This window comes from Thamnophis elegans, chromosome 3 (genome assembly GCF_009769535.1).
Source record: "Thamnophis elegans isolate rThaEle1 chromosome 3, rThaEle1.pri, whole genome shotgun sequence".
Taxonomy (NCBI): domain Eukaryota; kingdom Metazoa; phylum Chordata; class Lepidosauria; order Squamata; family Colubridae; genus Thamnophis; species Thamnophis elegans.
The window spans coordinates 6,148,059-6,168,841 of NC_045543.1; the positions used below are offsets into that span (position 1 = coordinate 6,148,059).

General features: G+C 39.7%; 1 protein-coding gene across 1 annotated transcript in view; it reads right to left on the bottom strand.

Moving 5' to 3' along the window:
• Window positions 1-20,783, bottom strand: part of ROCK2 (Rho associated coiled-coil containing protein kinase 2) — a 138,016-nt gene that overhangs the window by 3,026 nt on the left and 114,207 nt on the right. Inside the window, 10 exon segments of the mRNA XM_032213235.1 lie at window positions 3,842-4,066; window positions 5,389-5,650; window positions 6,552-6,630; window positions 7,141-7,229; window positions 8,945-9,015; window positions 13,657-13,819; window positions 15,218-15,397; window positions 15,801-15,895; window positions 15,978-16,071; window positions 17,588-17,774. Of these exon segments, the coding sequence (XP_032069126.1) occupies window positions 3,842-4,066; window positions 5,389-5,650; window positions 6,552-6,630; window positions 7,141-7,229; window positions 8,945-9,015; window positions 13,657-13,819; window positions 15,218-15,397; window positions 15,801-15,895; window positions 15,978-16,071; window positions 17,588-17,774 (1,445 nt within the window).

Here is a 20,783-nt window from a genome sequence, read left to right on the forward strand (position 1 = left end):
GAAACATATATCCCCCAAAACTTTGATATTTGAGTTGCAATTGATATCATTTTTATTATGCACACATGTATCAATTGTGTAACATTAAAGGTATAGCCAAAGTTCCCCTCGCACATATGTGCTAGTCGTTCCTGATTCTAGAGGACGGTGCTCATCTCTGTTTCAGAGCCGAAGATCCAGCGCTGTCCGTAGAACTTTCTGTGGTCATGTGGCGGCATGACTAAACACTGAAGGCACACGGAACGCTGTTACCTTCCCACCAAAGTGGTCCCTATTTTTCTACTTGCATTTTTTACGTGCTTTTAAACTGCTAGGTTGGCAGAAGCTGGGACAAGTAACGGGAGCTCACTCCGTTACACGGTGCTAGGGATTTGAACCACCAAACTGCCAATCTTTCTGATTGGCAAGCTCAGCATCATAGCCACTGAGCCACCAAGTCACCCTAAAACACTAAGGACATGGCAAAGGCAGTCATCTGCTCACAAAAAAGTAGGACTTTTTCCAACCCAGGATCCTCAGGATGTACAGAATTTTCAACTAGCAAGACCAATAATAATGCTGGCTGGGAATTATGGGAGATGCAATGCAAGGTATCTCGCAGGCACAGACGAGGGAAACTCAGCTAATTTGCCAATCATTTGTAGATTAAAAAAGCAGGACATTGGTTGAGTCAGCAAAGTGTTCAAGAAGAAAAAAACTGACTTGAGATTTTTCTTGTTCAAATCAGAATCTCCCCCAAACTAAATGACATACAGAGATTTGAACCACCAAACTGTCGACCTTTCTGATCGAGGAGCTCAGTGTCTTAATCACTGAGCCACAGCGTTCCTTTTGTGTAACATTACATACAGAGCAGGGGTGGGTTTCAACTGGTTTGCGGTGGTCCCCGCGAGTCGGTTGGTTGGCGAACCCGGAAGTAAGTAACTTCCAGGAATGGCGAAGGGCCCACCCGCCCACCCTCCTTACCGGTCTTTGAAGGCTTCTGCACTTCCACGCAGGCACATGGCACATACAGCGCCTGCGCGATTCTCTGCGAGCAGCTGGATGGCACATACAGCGCCTGCGCGATTCTCCGCGAGCAGCTGGAGCATCACGCAGGCGCTAAGACGCATGCGTGAACTGCACGCGTGCACGAGGACGCCGCCGGCCCCGTTCCAACCGAACCGGTTGGAACGGGATTAGCAACCCACCCCTGATACAGAGTATTCTATAGTTATGTATACACACACTTGCACACACATTGGGGTGCTATTGCAAGTGGGAAAACCCACCAGTTACCCTAAGACCAAGATAGGAGGTAAGCTAGATCTATCCTGTAAGGGTAGTGAGATAAATTGTGGACAGTTTGCCCTCTGAGGCAAAATGTTAGGTGCAACCATTTAAGTTGCTGTCAAATAACTGTTTCAGTCACTGAATGTAGAATTTACATGATCCAGGAGAAGGTTCAGCATGACCCAGGAGGAAATGGGACTTTCTAGATTTCTCTGGAACTTTCTGTTCCTGGATTGATTTGACAGATTTCTACTTCCTGCCTGAAACTTTAATTATGACTACTTGGGAGAATACTGATCTTAGCATTTCTAGTAAAACTAAAGGTTCATATTCAGGAAGAGAACTATAATACTTAAAGCCATTTCGTAATTTCAAAGGGATTTAAAAGTATAGTTTTCTCTGGATTAAACCGGAACACTTACTCCATTATTTTTATGGTCTTTTCCCGACATCAAAATGAATTATCTATGCTTCTTCAATAATTTATATGCAACAATTAGGGGGGGAAAAACAGGGCAAAGCATGAAATGCACACAAAATGCTTTTCACGCCATTAAACATACTCAAAACTGGTTTGTTGTTAAATGACAATAGTTTGGTTTTAGATTACACCTCCCCAATGAAGCATGGGCCATTGTAGGTAATAGCAGTCGGGTAATGCAAATGTGATACATTTTAAACTGCTTAGTATTTTATATAAACGACTGAGCTAGTTATTATACAAACACTGTATATTTCAAAATATTGTCATTTACGCTTTGTAGCCAAATTCTCACAATTAGTTCTCACTTAACATGCATCTGTACTTCAATCATAATTCTCTATTACTTACTCTTAATATATTAATAAAATATAGTATAGAAAAAACACAATTCAGTGAAGGACAATTCGCAGAGCAGGCTCAGTACTAAAAAATAAAATAAAACTGTGGTGAAATAGTGGAAACCCAAAGCATATCATGTGTTGATACATTTTTAACACGTGAAAATGGGCTAATATTTCCTATTGGGTTCAGATCTACAGGTATCTAAAAGAGCCGAGGTGGCGCAGTGGTTAGAGTGCAGTACTGTAGGCTACTTCAGCTGACTGCAGTTCTGCAGTTCGGCTGTTCAAATCTGACCGGCTCAGGGTTGACTCAGCCTTCCATCCTTCCGAGGTGGGTAAAATGAGGACCCGGATTGTTGTTGGGGGATGCTGACTCTGTAAACCGCTTAGAAAGGGGTGAAAGCCCTATGAAGCGGTATATAAGTCTAACTGCTATTGCTATTGCTACTTATTTATGCCTTTCTAAGATGGGTGAAATTCCATTGGTGATTTATTCTAGACTGTTGCCCTGAATTAAAAAACCGAGGAGGAAGGGGTGGCCCATCCGATAGGAATAAGCAAGCCAAAAAAAAACCTGTAAATCAATTTGGCAGTAGGGCACCTGTGCCATGATTTTAGAGAAGATGCGGCTGTTTCCACTTGTTGCAGTATATTTGTACTCCCAGGGCTTTTAGATATTGCACATGGAGTGTGCAGCCCTATTTATCCGTATACCACAGGTTCCAAATAAGCAACCTATTTTTTGCTAATAAAATCAACGCTTGTGTCAACCTCCCTAGCGTTATTGTTAACCTAGCATTCCATTGCGATGGATACATTTTAACGTCTTCTTGGGTGCGTCACAAAACTCCCACTTCTGTCACAAAGGTAAAATAAGGTGTCATGTAGACAATCCTAGGTCCTATTTTACTACAAATGCTAGGTGTTAATATATATTGCTAGTTCATATATGATAGCAATAGCCGTTAGACTTATATACCGCTTCATAGGGCTTTCAGCCCTCTCTAAGCGGTTTACAGAGTCAGCATATTGCCCCCAACAATCCGGGTCCTCATTTTACCCACCTCGGAAGGATGGAAGGCTGAGTCAACCTTGAACCGGTAAGATTTGAACCGCCGAACTGCAGTCAGCTGAAGTAGCCTGCAGTGCTGCACTCTAACCACTGCGCCACCTCGGCTCCCTATATATACCATATGCTAAATTTAAAAAAAAAAATGCAGACCTGTAATGTATTATACTCTACATAATTTTCTAAGATTTAAATATCACTTTCTAAATCAAATAATCTTCCTATAAAGAAGAGCTGTATAATCCAATAACTTTTTGGTCCCTCAGACACTGGATAAGAGAAGCAAAGAATCCATGGTTCCTAAGATCTAAATCAGAGGTGGTATTCAGCCGGTTCAGCCGGTTCTCTGCGGTTCGGGTGAGCCAGTAGGGGTGGCGGTGAGAGGTTCCGCCCCCCCCAAACATAATGCACTACCTTCTGCGCATGCGCAGAAGGCGGTGCGTGCTCTTCTTTGCGAACCAGTAGGGAAGTAAATCCCACCACTGATCTAAATTCACAAGTCTATAGGAGTCAGCCATAAGAGAGTAATCACATACCCCGAAATAGGGGCAGCAGTAGAAGACTTTCACAGATGGATACATCTCATCAAAGAAGTACTTGGCATGACTCCCTCAAGTGCCCAAGACAGTGTTCTAAAAAGCGATCACAATTTTGTACATGTAATTTTTTTACCTTGGGGGAAAGCTTTCTTTTTATTTGGTGGAAGCTGTTTGCTTGGCCGCCTGAGAGACTGGCTCGGCTGGACCTTCATGGAAGTTCTGGGTGAAGATCGTGCAAAAGGATCTGGTGCTGGAGGCTTTTTGGGAATTCTTTTCCCTAAGCGGTTCACCCATTTTTGCTGATCTTCTGTAGAATTAGCTAATAGTAATAGATTCTTTGCAGTTGAAATATCATAGTTCACTGAAATATATCAAAAACAAGTACTTCAGAACAGAATTTTATTAGTACAATACACTGTATTTGAAGAGAAACCATATCTGATTTTGAAAAATAAATGTATTTCGGTTTTTTTTTTAAAAAAAAAACCCAACACATTAAATTACACATTAAACAGCATTTTTGTCCAGTCAAAATTAGTCAAGTTGAAAGGGCAGTTGTTTAAGTTTAAGGTTTATTTTATTTATATGCCGCCCTATTCCCTAAAAGGGACTCAGGGCGGCGAACAACTTAAACGGGAAGGGGAAACATACAAGTACAAAATACACATATTAAAATGACCAACAACCACACCTGTCGAGAGGGGAGGGGAGCTCATCAACCCCAGGCCTGCTGACACAGCCAGGTTTTAACGGCTTTTTGGAAAGCAGGGAGAGAGGTGAGGGTCCGAATCTCCGCGGGGAGTTCGTTCCAAAGGGCCGGAGCTGCAACAGAGAAGGCCCTCCCCCGGGTCGTAGCCAGATGGCATTGGCTGGTGGATGGAACCCGGAGGAGGCCGGCCCTGTGCGATCTAATGGGTCTTTGGGAGGTAATTGGCAGCAGGCGGTCTCTCAAGTACCCAGGTCCAATACCATGAAGGGCTTTATAAGTAATAACTAGCACCTTGAAGTGTATCCGGAGACCGATTGGAAGCCAGTGCAGCTCGCGGAGGATAGGTGTAACGTGGGTGTATCGAGGTACACCCACAATCGCTCGCGCGGCCGCGTTCTGGACCAGTTGAAGTCTCCGAATGCTCTTCAAGGGCTGCCCAATGTAGAGCGCATTGCAGTAGTCCAGTCTTGAGGTCACGAGGGCGTGAGTGACTGTTGCTTAAGCTGATGTGCAACTTTCCAGCTAAAATTGAGTAGAATTTTAGCAAGATTTTTCATAGCATTAGCTTTTGAACAATTCAGCAATGTATAGTCGATAAGCCATTTAAATTTTATTGCATTCTCTGATGCCACAGAGTGCATTTTGTCCAAAATATTTTTTGCCTGAATGATACAGTCCAATTAAAGGACATCCTTAGCTCTCGTGCATCTCTGTGGTAAATTGCTACGTAATTTGAAAATCTGCATATTCTTCTGGGTCATTTTAATTTTAAGAAATTTTAATCTAGCTACGGACTCTGAAATTTTCTAAGGATCAACTTGCAATCAACTTGGATTTTATTTATTTTAAACTTACCTCTGAAGGGAATATGTGCAGTGCAAGATTGATCATCACTGATGGTGTTATCCAGTTTGGGTAATGAAACATTTGCCAGAAAGTAACCAGACTCAGAGAACACCAAGCTTCAAGCTTACCTTTGCAAGGTGCTATTATTTCTTCTTTTTTATCCATGTGATCTTTATGGCATTTGATATGGCAACGGCGACATTCGAGAGCAGGCGGGGGTTTGAACATGTTCCACAAAGGCTTCATGCAAGCTTCACAGTTGGTTGGAAAATGATAAAGGGTAGGTATAAACTCATGTCCCTTGTGGCAAATATAATTTGATTTTTCCCCTGATGATTCTACAGGAAACTCTTGTTCTTTTTTACTTTCTCCTTCATTATCGTACAGGATCTGGAATTGGGGAGAAAAAAATCAATAATATTGATAGAGAAAACATATTTCTAATCGTGGCACGATAAAACCGCGCTCGACTAAAGCGCGCCCGATTAAACTGCGTCGCTGACATCATCAACAGGCCGACAACAGCGAGTGCGGAGAAAGAAGGGCGCTTTAAATAGCGCTTTGAAAGCAAGCCGATTCAAGTTAAGGTAAGGGTTAGGTTTAGGGTTAGGTTTAGGGTTAGGTTAAGGGTTAGGGTTAGGATTAGGTTTAGTGTTTGGTTAAGGGTTAGGTTTAGGATTAGGTTAAGGGTTAGGATTAGGATTAGGTTTAGGGGGGTTAGGTTTAGGTTTAGGGGTTAATTTTAGGTTTAGCGTTTACAGCGTGCTTTTTTCTCCTCGCTGTTGTCGCGCTGTGATGACGTCAGCTACGCGGTTTCGTCGAGCGCCCTTTAGTCGAACGCGGTTTTGTGGTGGAACCATTTCTAATGACAAAGGATTAATTATGGAAAGGTTTCAAATACTTCTTAAATATTCCTCCTCTCCATAGTAATTCTTAGCAAGAGTTTTCCTTCTATTCTTAACATAGGAAAACAGTGATTTTCACCACCTAATTTGACAGCATGCAAAGCATGCAAGCATTATAATTATTATAAAGTGGTTATAAAATAATTTATTTCTGCTGAAGAAAAAATATGATCCTCAGTAAATAATATGATGCCTCATAAAACATCTGGAAAAATTCAAACAGAAAAGGTTTCTCCCCTTTTTTCTTTGCAAGATTTTTTGAGGGGAAAAAAAAATCTCCTATAGAATAATTGCCTCTCAGTGTGTTTATTTCACGTTTGTCTAATAAACATGGCATCTCACTTTGTCTGTATTATATTTGGTTAAAAGTTCTTAAATAGGGATACCTGGAAAATCCTGGGAATATCTTTAGAATCTGCTCTGTACACGTCCGTTTGTGTGACAGGTCGAACATGGAACAGTTTGCTATAGTAGCGGAAATGCGGACATGAAACAAAAATGTACGTTAATTAACCATGAATCACTTAAACATGAAGCCTTAATGTAGCAACATTTCTAGAAGTTTTCCCATTTACTTCAAAGAGCTCATTTGGACTTTAAATAAGATTTCAATTGTGCTCTTAATCCAAATTCTGATTTTTAAAAGCTTTCTCAAGGTTCCATCCAGTTACAATATATATGTCTGTAGAATGGATCCTTCCCCATGCATCCATTTTGGATTAATGTTCTTATTTACCCATTAAAATTTATTAAATTTGGACCATTTAAAATCATAAAACCCTAAAAACACTGTATTTTAATGACACAAAAGTTGGTATAGAATATTTAAAAATTCATCAAAGGGATCCAATTTATTTTAACTAACTCACTAACTAAACTCAACATATTGAAAGATGAACTTTGTTAACAGGGGTTCTAGAATTACAAAATATTGACCATATTCAGAATGGGGGGGGGGGGAATCACAATACTTACTCTATGTCCAGTACCATGTATGGATTGGATTGTTCCTTATCTTGTTCATTATGATAGAACAGTATCTTCTTGCTGCTGACTATTATAAACTGTTAAACAACACAAATGTAAGTATAAGTTGAAAATGATTTTATTTATATAATAAAATTTGTATGGCAATTTTTTTGACAAAATGAAAGTACGTGAAATGTTATTTTAATATGGCAATTTAAGGACCAGGTATCTTCCAATCTGGCTAGCAAAAATATAAGAGAATAGCTTCTCTTCCTACAAAACTTATTTCATCTTAAACTTCACACAAAATATCCTAGTTTTTAGTTATTTATTAAATATATTTCTGTGCCACTGCAATAAAAACAACTATCAGCAGCTTCCTTAGAAAAAATATAGCATTATGTGAATGTATACCTATAACTGCATGTAAGGGAATAGATGACAGTAAAAATATAAAGCACAATATAGGCAAATAATACCTGATCATAAGTAGCTAAGTATAAATAAATTAAGAAATGTATATAAAAATGGATAATGAGTAACGAGATTACAAACGCAACCAGAACTGCTGTATGATATATGATGGAACTTATTGTTCCTATGTTGTTTTTAAATTATGTGGTTATTTTTGTTGTGTTTATGTGTTCTGTTGATGTGCTTATGTGTATTATATATATATATATGTGTGTGTGTGTGGTGTGTGTGTGTGTGTGTGTGTGTTTGTGCTGATAAATAAATAAAGGAGACTAGTATAGATCTATTTCAAGCTATTTAGCTCTCATCAGCTAGCCATACCCTTACTGGGATTTGAATCTGGGCTATATTACATACTAGGCAGACTTCTTAGCCATTAGGCCACAGGCTCTTATCCGTTATCAGCGAAGCCAGGGTGAAAGGTATCTATTAGATTTTTACAACCCCTGTAAGCCCCAATTATGGGAGGAAGCCAACTGCTTCCATCATCTGTCAATCGGCTCATCACAAGAGTCCATCATGACAGAAACCCAATATTTTACTGTTGCCTTTGTTATATTTGTGTTTTTTATTTGTGCTGATAAATAAATAAGGGAGACTAGTATAGATCTATTTCAAGCTATTTAGCTCTCATCAGCTAGCCATATGGCTAAGAAGTCTGCCTAGTATGTAATATAGCCCAGGTTCAAATCCCAGTAAGGGTATGGCTAATAATATAATATATATATAATATATAATATATATATTAGATTTCTTTTACAACCCCCGGTATGCCCAAATATGGGAGGAAGATCACTATATATATATATAAGAAAAAATATAGCATGAAACAAAACCAGTACAAATTTTTTTAAATACAACAACGTACAATGTAAAAATGAATTATTATTTTTTAAAAAAATGAGAGGATAAGTAACTTGATATGTGCATACGTTTTGGGCAACAATCGATATATTACCTTACCACTGTTCTTTAGGTTAGGACAACCTAAAACTAAATATCTGGATGGAGGGCTGCTGTGTACCTTTTTCTGCTGCACAGCTTTTGAAAGTTTTCTAAGTTCCTACACCTAGCACTCCCCAGTGAAAATTTTCCCAGTAAAAGAAAGCCAACAAACAGAAATAAAAGACAACTCTCTGTGACTGTGTATGCTTAAGAAACTAATAGCTTCTTAAGCTATTAGTGAATTGGTCTTCTGGCTGTAATACATAGCCAGGCCCATAATTTCGTAAACGCAGCACAATTACAGAAACAATGGTTTGATTCTTTTGTTTCTGGATCGCATCTACTGGTGCATATCATGTCAAAGTAACATCCTAAAAATTGTATTAGTTACCTTTTTTACCCAACCAAATTTCTTTGTGTTGTTTCTAGCAGGCAATGATAGCCATCCTTCAAGTCGTGACTCTGAAAAGGATTACATTAAAATTTTAAAACAGTATTATACAGATAGCTCATTTTTTTTGTTATATCTCACTAAGAAAATGGCATTTATTACACACGTATTAACCTATAAACTTACAAGCAATAAAACAGCTGGAATTTACAAGCAAAACAAGCGATGTTCTCTTACAGTAATGCCACACCATGTAGCTATGTCACATTCTTATTAGTAAATATATACATTCTAGAGCAGAAATACACACAGCATTATTATTTCTGCCTTCCACTCATTTTTACAGAAAAATTAAATAGAGTGCATATTTGTATTGGAAGATATACTGTAAGGGTTCTCAGTACATCATCTGCCTGGCCTTCAGCATGGGAGTTCGAAAAGGGCCACCTGATTATTACTTCAATACAGAAAATTAAAACACTTTCCTCTTTGGAGCAGTGCAATTAGGTTTCAGGATTGTAAGGAGCATCATATTTAACATACAGAGTGTAGTGTGTTTTCTTCCAAAAACAATTACACCGATTTTTGTTTAACATTATTATTTAGGATGAAGCACATTAAATCAAATAAGCATGTCCATCTTCTTTAAGGAATTGTTGCTTTTATAGATCTTTCTCAAAGTGCAGCACTGGAATTTAAAGTGTATTGAATATTAATTGGAGATATATTAATATTTAAACTGGATCAGAAGAATTTTGATTTTATTAATAAAAGAACTGATTTTAAGTTGGACGTGTTTTGCACAATTATGTACTAATGACTACATGTGATTGCTAAGATACATAAATTAATTTTGCAAATGAATACAGAGGATGAATATGTTGAAGATTTAGGATCAAATGGGCAAAAAACTTTGGTAATAACGTAACACTTGATCAACAGGAGAATATGTGGAGTAAAGGACTGAATGTGCATAGAATTATAACTTGAATGAGGACTTTTATAAGATGATGTACGATAAAGATGTATAAGGAACTGTCAAATATATGTTGGAAATACAATCAAGGTGAAGGAACATTTTATCATCTTTGGTGATGTTGTGGCCCAGCAGGAGCCGTTGGAGCTGCCACCAGACTCCGACAGCGAGGAGCCCTATGAGTCGGCTCTGGAGGATGTGGAGGACCCTTGACAGGGTTCCGACTCCGCAGGGGCAGAGAGGCTGGTTGGCCACAGGAGGCGCCTGAGCCTTGGACCAGTGGGGAGGAGACAAAGGAGTGTGATCATGACATCATGCATTGGAGCAGTGGGGAAGAGACAAGGGAGTTGGTCCTGGATGCCCGGTAACGGAGAGCTAATAGGCGTAAGGAACAGTTATGCAGTTACAGGAGATAATTGCACTCAGCTGGTGGTAATTAGGCTCCTCTCAAAACTATAAAAGGAATGATTGTGCACACGCCCGTTGCAGGAGTCAACGTATTCACTAGAGCTGGAGAACTCTCGTGGCTAGCTTGGCAGGCTGGATTGCTGCCAAGGTCAGTCTGTGCTGGATTGCTGCCAAGGCCCTGTCTGTGTGTTAATAAATCCTTGAAGTATCTTTGTCTCGGGTGCTTTGGTGTAGGACGAGGGGGGTCGGAACAGGTGAATATGTAAAAAGCTAAAGAATATCCAGATATATGTAAAATATCACATGTGTGTGGGTGTGTGCACACTTTATATACATAGGGTTTTTATTTTATGCTTGATGGACAAACAGATTTTAAAAAATCCATGGAATACCTATACGACAACCCACAATGATGGAATGACTCAAATATGCCAGAATGATAGAATGGATGGTGAAATTAATGGAATTGGTGGAGATTGTGAAACTGACTGCTTTGATTACAGAAAATACTTTGCTTAACTCCCTTTCTATTTGGGACCACCTTTCATTTTTTTTGTTTGAAATTGAAAGAAATGAAATTTTAGCCTTGGATTTTGGTGATTAGATTAGATTTGATTTGGTGATTAGATTTGTTAGATTTGAAATGATAAAAGAATTGTCTGTTATGGTTTATTCTAGTTCAAAGAATGATTGGTTTTTAGATTTTTATCTGTATGGCAGATCAAAGGCAGAAATTACTTTTTTCAATAGCTTTTTTGTTTGTTTCTTTGCACTCTCCAATTTTGCTTTTTTTCCTACCCCCTTTCTCTTTCTAATTATTTTTTCTCTAATTTTTTGCATTTTATACTTTTTTGACATTTAATAATATTTTTTTGGGGGGTGGAAAGGTTGAGGGACTTGGGAACAATGACTTAAACGTAGAAGATTTGGTTAAATATGTACTTAGATGCAATTTAATTATTTTTCATATTTTTGAACTGCCCATCTGCCTCAGAGAATGACTCTGGACAGTGTACAACCATGTTAAAATATAAAAGATTAAAAAATTAAGAGGAAGCAAGGATTATTAAATCCAGTCTACAGAAAGTTGTCACAAAAATCTTGGACTGGAGAACATCCTATTACGATGTTCTTCTGTTTCTTAAAGATTCAGAGTGCCCCTGAAGAGTGTTAGAAGACTGCAGTTGTTCCAGAATGCAGCCGCGCGAGCGATAATGGGTGTACCTAGATACACCCACGTTACACCTATCCTCCGCGAGCTGCACTGGCTCCCCATTGGTCTCCGGACCCACTTCAAGGTGCTAGTCGTTACTTTTAAAGCCATACATGGTATTGGACCTGGCTACCTGAGAGACCGCCTCCTGCCATTCACCTCCCGACAACCAATAAGATCGCACAGGTTGGGCCTCCTCCAGGTGCCGTCAACCGGACAATGCCGGCTGGCGGCTCCCCGAGGGAGGGCCTTCTCTGTAGCTGCACCGGCCCTGTGGAACGATCTACTCGCAGAGATCCGGACCCTTACCACTCTCCCGGCCTTCCGTAAAGCGACCAAGACCTGGCTGTTCCGGCAGGCCTGGGGCTGTTGATTAATATCCAGCCCCACTTGATTGAATGGATGATACCTTATTTTTAAATAATTGTATTTTTAATATTTTTTGTTGTGAGCCGCCCAGAGTCCCTTGGGAGTGGGCGGCATACAAATCTTATTAAAGTTGCAAAGTTGCAAAGTGGACTGGAGAATATCCTACTACCATGTTCTTCTGTTTCTTAAAAGATTCAGAGTGATTTCTGAGGAGAGTTACATGATTCTACTTCGGGAAGGATTTTTTGTTGTTCAAAATCTGAACACCCTTGCCACAGTACATAATCTGAAAAAAATTCCCATCACCACAATCTAAATCTACATTTACTCATTATTTGACGGTATTGAAAGGGTTCTCATAATAAATTCTCAACTTAGATTTTGGGCTTTTGGAGAGTGAAATATTACAGAAAGTGTGACAGTTTGAAAAACACAAAGCTACAATTAGATGGACTAATTTAATCTGCCCTTCTAAATGAAATTTCGCCTCCCTAAATGGTCGGATTGTGTGGAACAATTAGAGCTTGCAGTAAGGGCCTCATTTATACAAAATACAAGTAGGTGAAAAATGTATTAGAAATATGTATGTGTTTGAATAACATTTGTGTTAGACAAGCATAGAATTATAATAGTTTACTGTTATAATGTATATTATGTTTTTGTTGTATTTTTCACTTTTTGTCATTTTTTGTACTTTTTTGTCAATGTATGTATCAATATCACTATTATTTTAATGCTTTCCTTTTTGTTTTTTATATTAATTAAATAGCGATATAAAGTAAATTATTAAAAAGCTTTGCAGTCCTAACTTTTTTCAGTCCTATGCATAGAGGGTCTGCAGATAAAGGGGAAACATGCATATCTCATGCATCTACATGAATGCAACATCCGCAGAATCTAAGATTCAAGATTAAGATTAGTTGCTGCTGCTTTCTCATGCGGGACAATCCTCCTCGGTCTCTACCCGTCCTCAGTGTTAGTAATGGAAAATAGGCAACAGCGTTTCAGTCACTACACATTTTCTGGAAGGTCACCTGGATCATCAGGTTCTGAAGGGGGTTGTGCAGAAGACAATGGTTCTTCCTCAGAGTCAGAGTCAGAATTGAGAAACACACAAGAACTGGAAGGTTTAGTAGCAATACTGACAGAGGTGGAAGAGCGTTGGTAGGTAAAAGACATAGATTCTGAAGTGTGGGACTGAGTGATACGAACTGAGTACCCAACAGAAAGAGGAGGGGGGGGGGAAATGCAGAAAGGATTAATGAAAAATAGTTTTTAAAAAACCTCACAACTGCTTATTTTGAAATAGAATAATGCAACAGATCTGGGTTTGCATAAGAACTATAACCGGTTCACCGACAAATGCGCGCACGACAAAACCGCGCCGACAAAACCACGCCGACGAAACCGTGATGTCAAAATCACGCCCACAACAGCGCACCGACAGAAGGGCGCCATCAACAATGCGAAAACAACATAATAACCTTAACCCTTATTACGTTGTTTTCACGTTGTTTGTTGATAGCGCGCTTCTGTCGGCGCGCTTTTGTCGTGCGCGCATTTGTCGGGTCACGACTATAACCTACTTTTGACTTATTCAAAGGTAGCCTGATGAGAAAGGGTTAAAATTTTAACGACAGAAGGATAAAGGGATGACATTCCCAATGGTAACTTCCCAAAACAGAGAGTCCTTAATTGTAATATGTCTCCTTTTTCTTCCCCAAAAAAGAGAAGGCCGAATCTTACCAGGGAAGCTATCATCCGTTTCTACGTCACCGGGGCCACATATGCTGTTGTCTAGGCCAATATGTATGGTTTGGAGCTGACACCGAAGCTGCTCTATGTCGCTATCTTTGCTGTCCAGAGCCATCTGCAGTTCGATTCGTATCTGGCTCTCTTCTGCTATTTGCTGTAAAAGGAGATTCATGAAGCGCAATCAGAATTAATCTTTAATGCATGATAAAGTCTCGCTTACAGAGATGGTTCTGACAGCAATCTCTTAACTCAAAATATTAAAAGCGAACTACCATGGGAACTGAAGAAAATAAAGGCAGGTAAATGGATCCTATTTCAGTACAGCTGGGTGATACAGCGAAATTAGGAAATTAATAAAAAGGTGAGACAAAGCCTCCTCAGATGTTTTAAACTGTCATCAACCCAAGACTCGTAACGACCAGTATCACTCGTCTCTGGGAGGATATTAGCAATAGCAATAGCAATAGCAGTTAGACTTATATACCGCTTCATAGGGCTTTCAGCCCTCTCTAAGCGGTTTACAGAGTCAGCATATTGCCCCCAACAACAATTCGGGTCTTCATTTTACCCACCTCGGAAGGATGGAAGGCTGAGTCAACCCTGAGCCGGTGAGATTTGAACAGCCAAACTGCAGAACTGCAGTCAGCTGAAGTAGCCTGCAGTGCTGCATTTAACCACTCCGCCACCTCAGCTCTTTTTTTAAATATTAAACAATATTTAACGACTCACATATTAAATTGTAAGTCGTTCTCTAATGATTTTCAAGAGTACAAGAAAAACGAAGCTAAAGAATAACTAATTAATTCATAATTCGTAATTTAATAAATTTATATGCCGCCCAATCCCGTAGGACTCCGGGTGGTTTATAAATACAAAGATTAAAAAAAAAATAAAAAAAATAGGGGAAAGACGAGAACAAATTTAAAAGGAACACACCATACACTCGACTTAGCTGGGGGCTGGACCTCATTCATGGGTCAACAGCCCCAGGCCTGCTGGAACAGCCAGGTTTTGGTGGCTTTTTGGAAGGCCGAGAGAGTGGGAAGGGTCCGGATCTCCGCGGGTAGATCGTTCCACAGGGCCGGAGCAGCTACAGAAAAGGCTCTCCCCCGAGGGGCTGCCAGCCAGCATTGTCTGGTCGACGGCACCCGGAGGAGGCCCAGCCTGTGAGTTCTTATCGGCCGTTGGGAGGTATGTGGCAGGAGGCGGTCTCGCAGATATCCAGGTCCAAGGCCATGTAGGGCTTTAAAGGTAATAACCAGCACCTTGAAGTGCGTCCGGAGACCAATAGGGAGCCAGTGCAGGTCGCGGAGGATAGGTGTAACATGGGTGTATCTAGGTACACCCGATATCGCTCGCGCGGCTGCATTCTGGACCAACTGTAGTCTCCGAACACTCTTCAAGGGCAGCCCCACGTAGAGCGCGTTGCAATAATCGAGCCTTGAGGTGACGAGGGCAACTGTGTCAAATAAGTTTGTAAATACCTGGGGCTTTCACGTAGCTTTTTTGAACAACTATGTGATAGTTTTTCACTATCATGCAAAATACTTACAGCTTGCATTTCATTGATTTCTTTCTGATATTTAATCATCATCTGAGTTAATTTTTCTCGTTCGGTTTTCAACTCCATATGTAGTTTCCTGTTCTCCTTTTCTTTCCTTCGGACATCCGTGTCTGCTCCTCGTTGGATGGGATTTTTTCGATTCATAACTTCTGCTAACTTATTCACAGCCTGAGTATAAGAGTATTTATTTAAGTATTTAATAAATTTATAAGCCGCCCAATCCCGAAGGACTCCGGGCGGCTTACAGAAATACATTTTAAAAAAGAATAAAGAATTTAAAAATAGAGAAAAAAAAAAACAGATTAAAAGATCACTTCATGCACTCAATCTAGGTGGGGCTGGACCTCATTCATGAGGTCAACAGCCCCAGGCCTGCCGGAATAGCCAGGTTTTGGTAGCCTTTCGGAAGGCTGTGAGGTGGGAAGGATCCGGATCTCTGGGGGTAGATCGTGAAGAGAATAATAAATGGGCAGCTTCTTTAGGTGATTAGATTTAATTGCACTTCCGTCTCTCTCTCTCTATGTATAATATTGCGCTGATAACTGTGGTCACTTCCTCATTTATACGTTACCTGTGTTTTCATTGTTCTCTCGTAAGCCAGTTGTTTTTCAAACTGAGTCCTTAGCAACCCAAGATCATTTTCTTCTTCATTAAGATGGACAAGTCCTGTCAATAAATAACAAAATAGGTAGCACTTGCGAAGCTAACATGAAATCAACCACTTTTATTTTTAACTTTAGATACTCACTTTCTTGAATTTCTTTCAGTTTGTTATTCAGCTCTTCCTTTTCATTTGCAAGGTTGGCCACATCACTAGTCAAAGTTCTATTTGCTTCTTCCAACTAAGACACAGAAATTGTAAGAATCATAGGTCAGTCATAGAATAGAAACAAATCAACCAAGCATTTAAGTAGGAATTGAGATTACAAGTGAGGATGGAAGAGGAGGAGGCAGAAGCACCCAGCAAAGGAATTCATGGCAGCGGTGTGGGAAGCAGACAAAAATAGAAGCTTAAAAACAGGATTGTAAGAAAAATGCACCTAACAGCAGTAGAGTTTAAAGGTAACACTAATTAACAGGGCTGAAAAAAATTAGCACAGCTTGAATGTAGAAAGGGAAGTCACTTGCATCAGAAAGCATCAGCACATCTATGCTAGAAAAAAATGTTTAAATTAGAGTCCTTCTAAACTACTTAAAAATATACCGTGCTCTCAAAACATTGTTATGCACTCTGATGATCATTAACACAAGTACTGATATCTATAAAAGGTCCTACTGCAAACTCTTGGACAAAGAAATTAAATTTATGATATAGAACATTTCTGATGCCATAGTAAGGTAAAGGTTCCCCCACAGGGGCGGTGCTCATCTTCGTTTCAAAGCCGAAGAGCCAGCGCTATCCGAAGACGTCTCTGTGGTCATGTGGCTGGCATGACTAAATGCCGAAGGCACACAAAATGCTGTTACCTTCCCACCAAAGATGGGAAAGTTCCTATTTTTTCTACTTGCATTTTTTACATGCTTTCGAACTGCTAGGTTGGCAGAAGCTGGGACAAGTAATGGGAGCTCACTCCGTTACGCGGCACTAGGGATTCGAACCGCTGAACTCCCGGCCTTTCTGATCAACAAGTTCAGCATCTTAGCCACCGTGTCCCTCTGATGCCTAGCCAAATTCAGAACCAAAGCATCGGTGACTGCAGTGTAACATTATACTTGGTATATTTATGGGACAGTCTGGTAAATAAGTTTGGTCCCTAGAGGTTTTAAGTACTGCTGTTACTTGCAATTTCTCATGCAGTTGTGTTAAAAAAAAAAACCAACCCAGGAATATTTCATGTTCAAGGGACAAATTTTTACAGATTGACAAGTCTATGATTTGAGCCTTGTTGAATCGCTTGGTTCCACCACAAAACCGCGGTAGACAAAAGCGCGCTCAACGAAAGCGCGTACGTGACGTCATCACAGCGCGACGAAAACAGCACGCTGTGAGCGATAAACTTAAAATTAACGCGTAAATCTAAACCTAACCCCCCCAAACCTAAACCTAACCCTTAACCTAACCCTAAACCTAACCCTAAACCTAACGCTAAACCTAACGCTAACCCTTAACCTAACCCTAAACCTAACCCTAACGCTTAACATAACCCTAAACCTAACCCTAACCCTTAACCTAACACTAACCCTTACCTTTATGTGAATCGGCTTGCTTTAATTTTATTTTAATTTTAATTTAATTATTTTTAATTTTATTTGTCGCGCTGCTGCTGATGTCAGGTACGCGCTTTAATCGGGCGCGCTTTAGTGGACCGCGGTTTTGACGGGTCACGGAATCGCTTCAGTTTTGAGTGAATCACTTACCGATCCTATCGTGGCATCTTTTTCACCAAGTTCCTGTTTATGCCTAGCCATCATTTCTTTGATCTCCAGTTCTTTCATGATCTTCTCTTTTTCCAAGTCAGAATACTGTTCCTCAGCAATAGAACGAGCCAACTGTTCGGAGTCTGCCTTTGTTAATGTGATCTCCAGTTGTGCTGCCAAGGAATCCCTGTAATAAATTAGTATAAATTAAAATTAGTATCACAATAAATTAGCGTCACGGCTGAAGATGCTATACAGGAGTTTTCTTTCTGGCTACTATTATTCAAGCAATTATCTTCTCACCTCTCTCTTGTAACTCTTGAATCTTTTGCTGTATTTCTTTACAAAGTTTGGCCTTTTCTTCACATTCTTCTTTAAGTTCCCGAACTTGTGTTTTATACAGCGTCTGAAATGTTTTACAAGAGAACAGCAATACGCATATTATAGCTTTGGTGCAACCAGATAAATAGTGTTAGAAACACTACCCTTTTAATTTAAGATAAGGAATCTTCATAACGTTTTTGCCAGGATTAAAATATAGTAAAACAAGTTTTTTTCAATATTACCTACAATGACCAGAATTATCAATTGTCAATATTACAAATAGTCAAAGCTATCAAATATTCTACTTGAGTAAATTAATCCATATTAATATGTATTATTGTAAAGGTTTCCCTTACGCAGTCATTTCCAACTCTAGGGGGCGTGTGTTCGTCTCCGTTGTCTTAGCAAATGTATCCAGAGACATTTCTGTGGTCATGTGGCCCAGCATGACTATAATATATTTAAAATAAATATATTAGGATATGACAGACAGTAAGATGTAATGATTAAGACCCAGACTAGGAGTGGGAAAAAACCCTCAACTGAAGAGAACTTCTTAACTTCAGTGTGTTGAGTTGGGCTGGAAATATGGTAATAATAGGATTGTTAATCTTCCTGCCAGCAATCATAAGTCGTCCACTGAACTAACTTTGATTTTCAAAAGATACTCAGGTTGGACTAATTAATACCTGGAGAGATTTTATCAGGCTGATAAAAAGGCATGCTTTATATTGCCAAGAATCAAATTGAATAGGAAGTGAATCTTGCATATATGAACTAAGTCTAGCAACTTGAGGGGCACCCAATACGTCCATGCTGAAATGGCGCTTTATCAGGGGTGAGTGCGCGGTTTTACTAGGTTCGCAAACCAGCGTGCAACCCGCATGCTTTTCAATGTAAATTGCTCTTGCGCATGCACAGAACAATTTACAGTGAATTACGCGCAGCCATACTAAAATACAAAATGGTGGCGCCGAGCGGTGGCAAGGGGAAGGTTCGGGGGCATGGTGGGCTGGGTCGCTGCGGGTCTGCGACCCAGGCTAAATTCCACTATCGGTTCGGCCGAACCGGCCAGCAACCCCACCTCTGTGCTTTATGCATTTATGAAAAAACAGTATGTGATATGATACTAGGTCAAATTTTTGAAAAATATATGCACAGGAGCTTCGTGTAATCCCGACCTCCGGTCCTTCTGACGCGCCCTAAAAAGTTGGCTTTTCCAGAAAGCCAGCCTGGCCTGAACAAAACAAAATAAATTGATATGTTAATTTTAATTTGATTTTTTTAAAAAATGTCATTGGCAATTTAATTGGGTTTGGGATATTCTATTTAATTTTTTTAAAACTTGTATTATTTGTGTCTTTTAATGTTGTAGCCGCCCGAGTCCTTGGGGAGAGGGGGGCATATAAACCTAATAATTATATATATAAATAATAACCTAAACCTAATAAATCAACAAATCCAGAATATTTATAACTGTGTGATAAACCCAAAAGATACATAAGGCTAACACTTAAAAAACGTAACGCTGAGTATGTTAAAGTTCTACATACCGAAAAATTTGTTCTGCTTCAAGTTGGTCTTGAATTTTTTCATCTGCCCATCTGCATCTTGCGCTCTCTGACAGAGAGAATAAGATAAATGCAATTTTAAAGGGATACAACTTCTGTGACAAATGTTGCTGGAAGGGACTGTTAGCTTTCTCTCCTCGATTGCCAAGGCCGGGGTAAAAAAAAAGTTAAATCTTTTCAAAGTTTGTCAAGTCACACTTCTAAAATGAGGAATTCAAATTCGAAGGAGGACATGAGATGTGGATGCTTGCGCGGGGGGGAGGGGGGGGGGAGAGTTTAGTTGTCCTTTCGGATTCCTTGCTATACGATATCGGTCAAGATCTGTGGTTGCGGTTGCGTCTGACCCAAATGCACAAATTCCTACTTTAAGACACAAAGTAAGTAAAAAAAACTGCTTCATCTTCGCATATTTTTGCACATTCTGGATTTTTGATTTATTTGGACTAACTGAATGTACAGTTTCCTTAGCAGAGGGCAAAGGGTCTATTATTTGTTTCTTCACCATTATCCTCAAGAGAGAGTATGGTGGATTATGCAAAATGTCTTTTAAAAAGGATAAAGTTTACCCCTCAGTTATTTTTGTTAGGTATATTACTGATTGTACAGTTACGGAGACTAATCTGATTTTGCATTTAATAACTGCAGCAAGACTGGGTGGCGCAATACTGGAAGAAGGAAGATCTGCCTACTATTCAAGAATGGACATTAAAAGTAACAAACTAGCAGAGATGGCTAAAATATCAGCATATCTCAAGGATCACTCAAATGAGAGATAAAACTGGAGTGGAGAAGATGGATGACTATTCAAAATAATATCGGGACTAGAAAGTCCAGATAGTTTACGACTGAAGAAACAAGGAATGATATAATCTGTGTTAGAGCTAGCCTAGCAAAGAGGAGTTAAAGCTCAAATGAAAGATGATACTAACTTTTTTTTAAGTTCATCTTAGAAATCTTTCCCTGTATTGGTTCTGGAAGCGGGGGGGGGGGGGGTTGGGGGGGTTGGGGGGGGGGAGGGGTAGGGGGAGGGAGGTAAACATTTGTAAAGTTTTTTTTTTCAAATTTTTCAAAAAAGAGAGAGAGAGAGAAAAAACAGAAGCTAGCTCTGGAAAGTAGGTTTCCCTTTCACCAGGAGACTAAAGATACTTGCTTTACAACCAGAACTGAGTCTGGAATGATGACCATCAATCATTCTGGTTGTAAGAGGTCACCACCTGACTGCCCCCCAATTTATGACTCTGTAGCAGCAGTCGTTAAGCAAATGCCAGGGGGTTGCTACGCAAATACTGTGATTGTTCAGG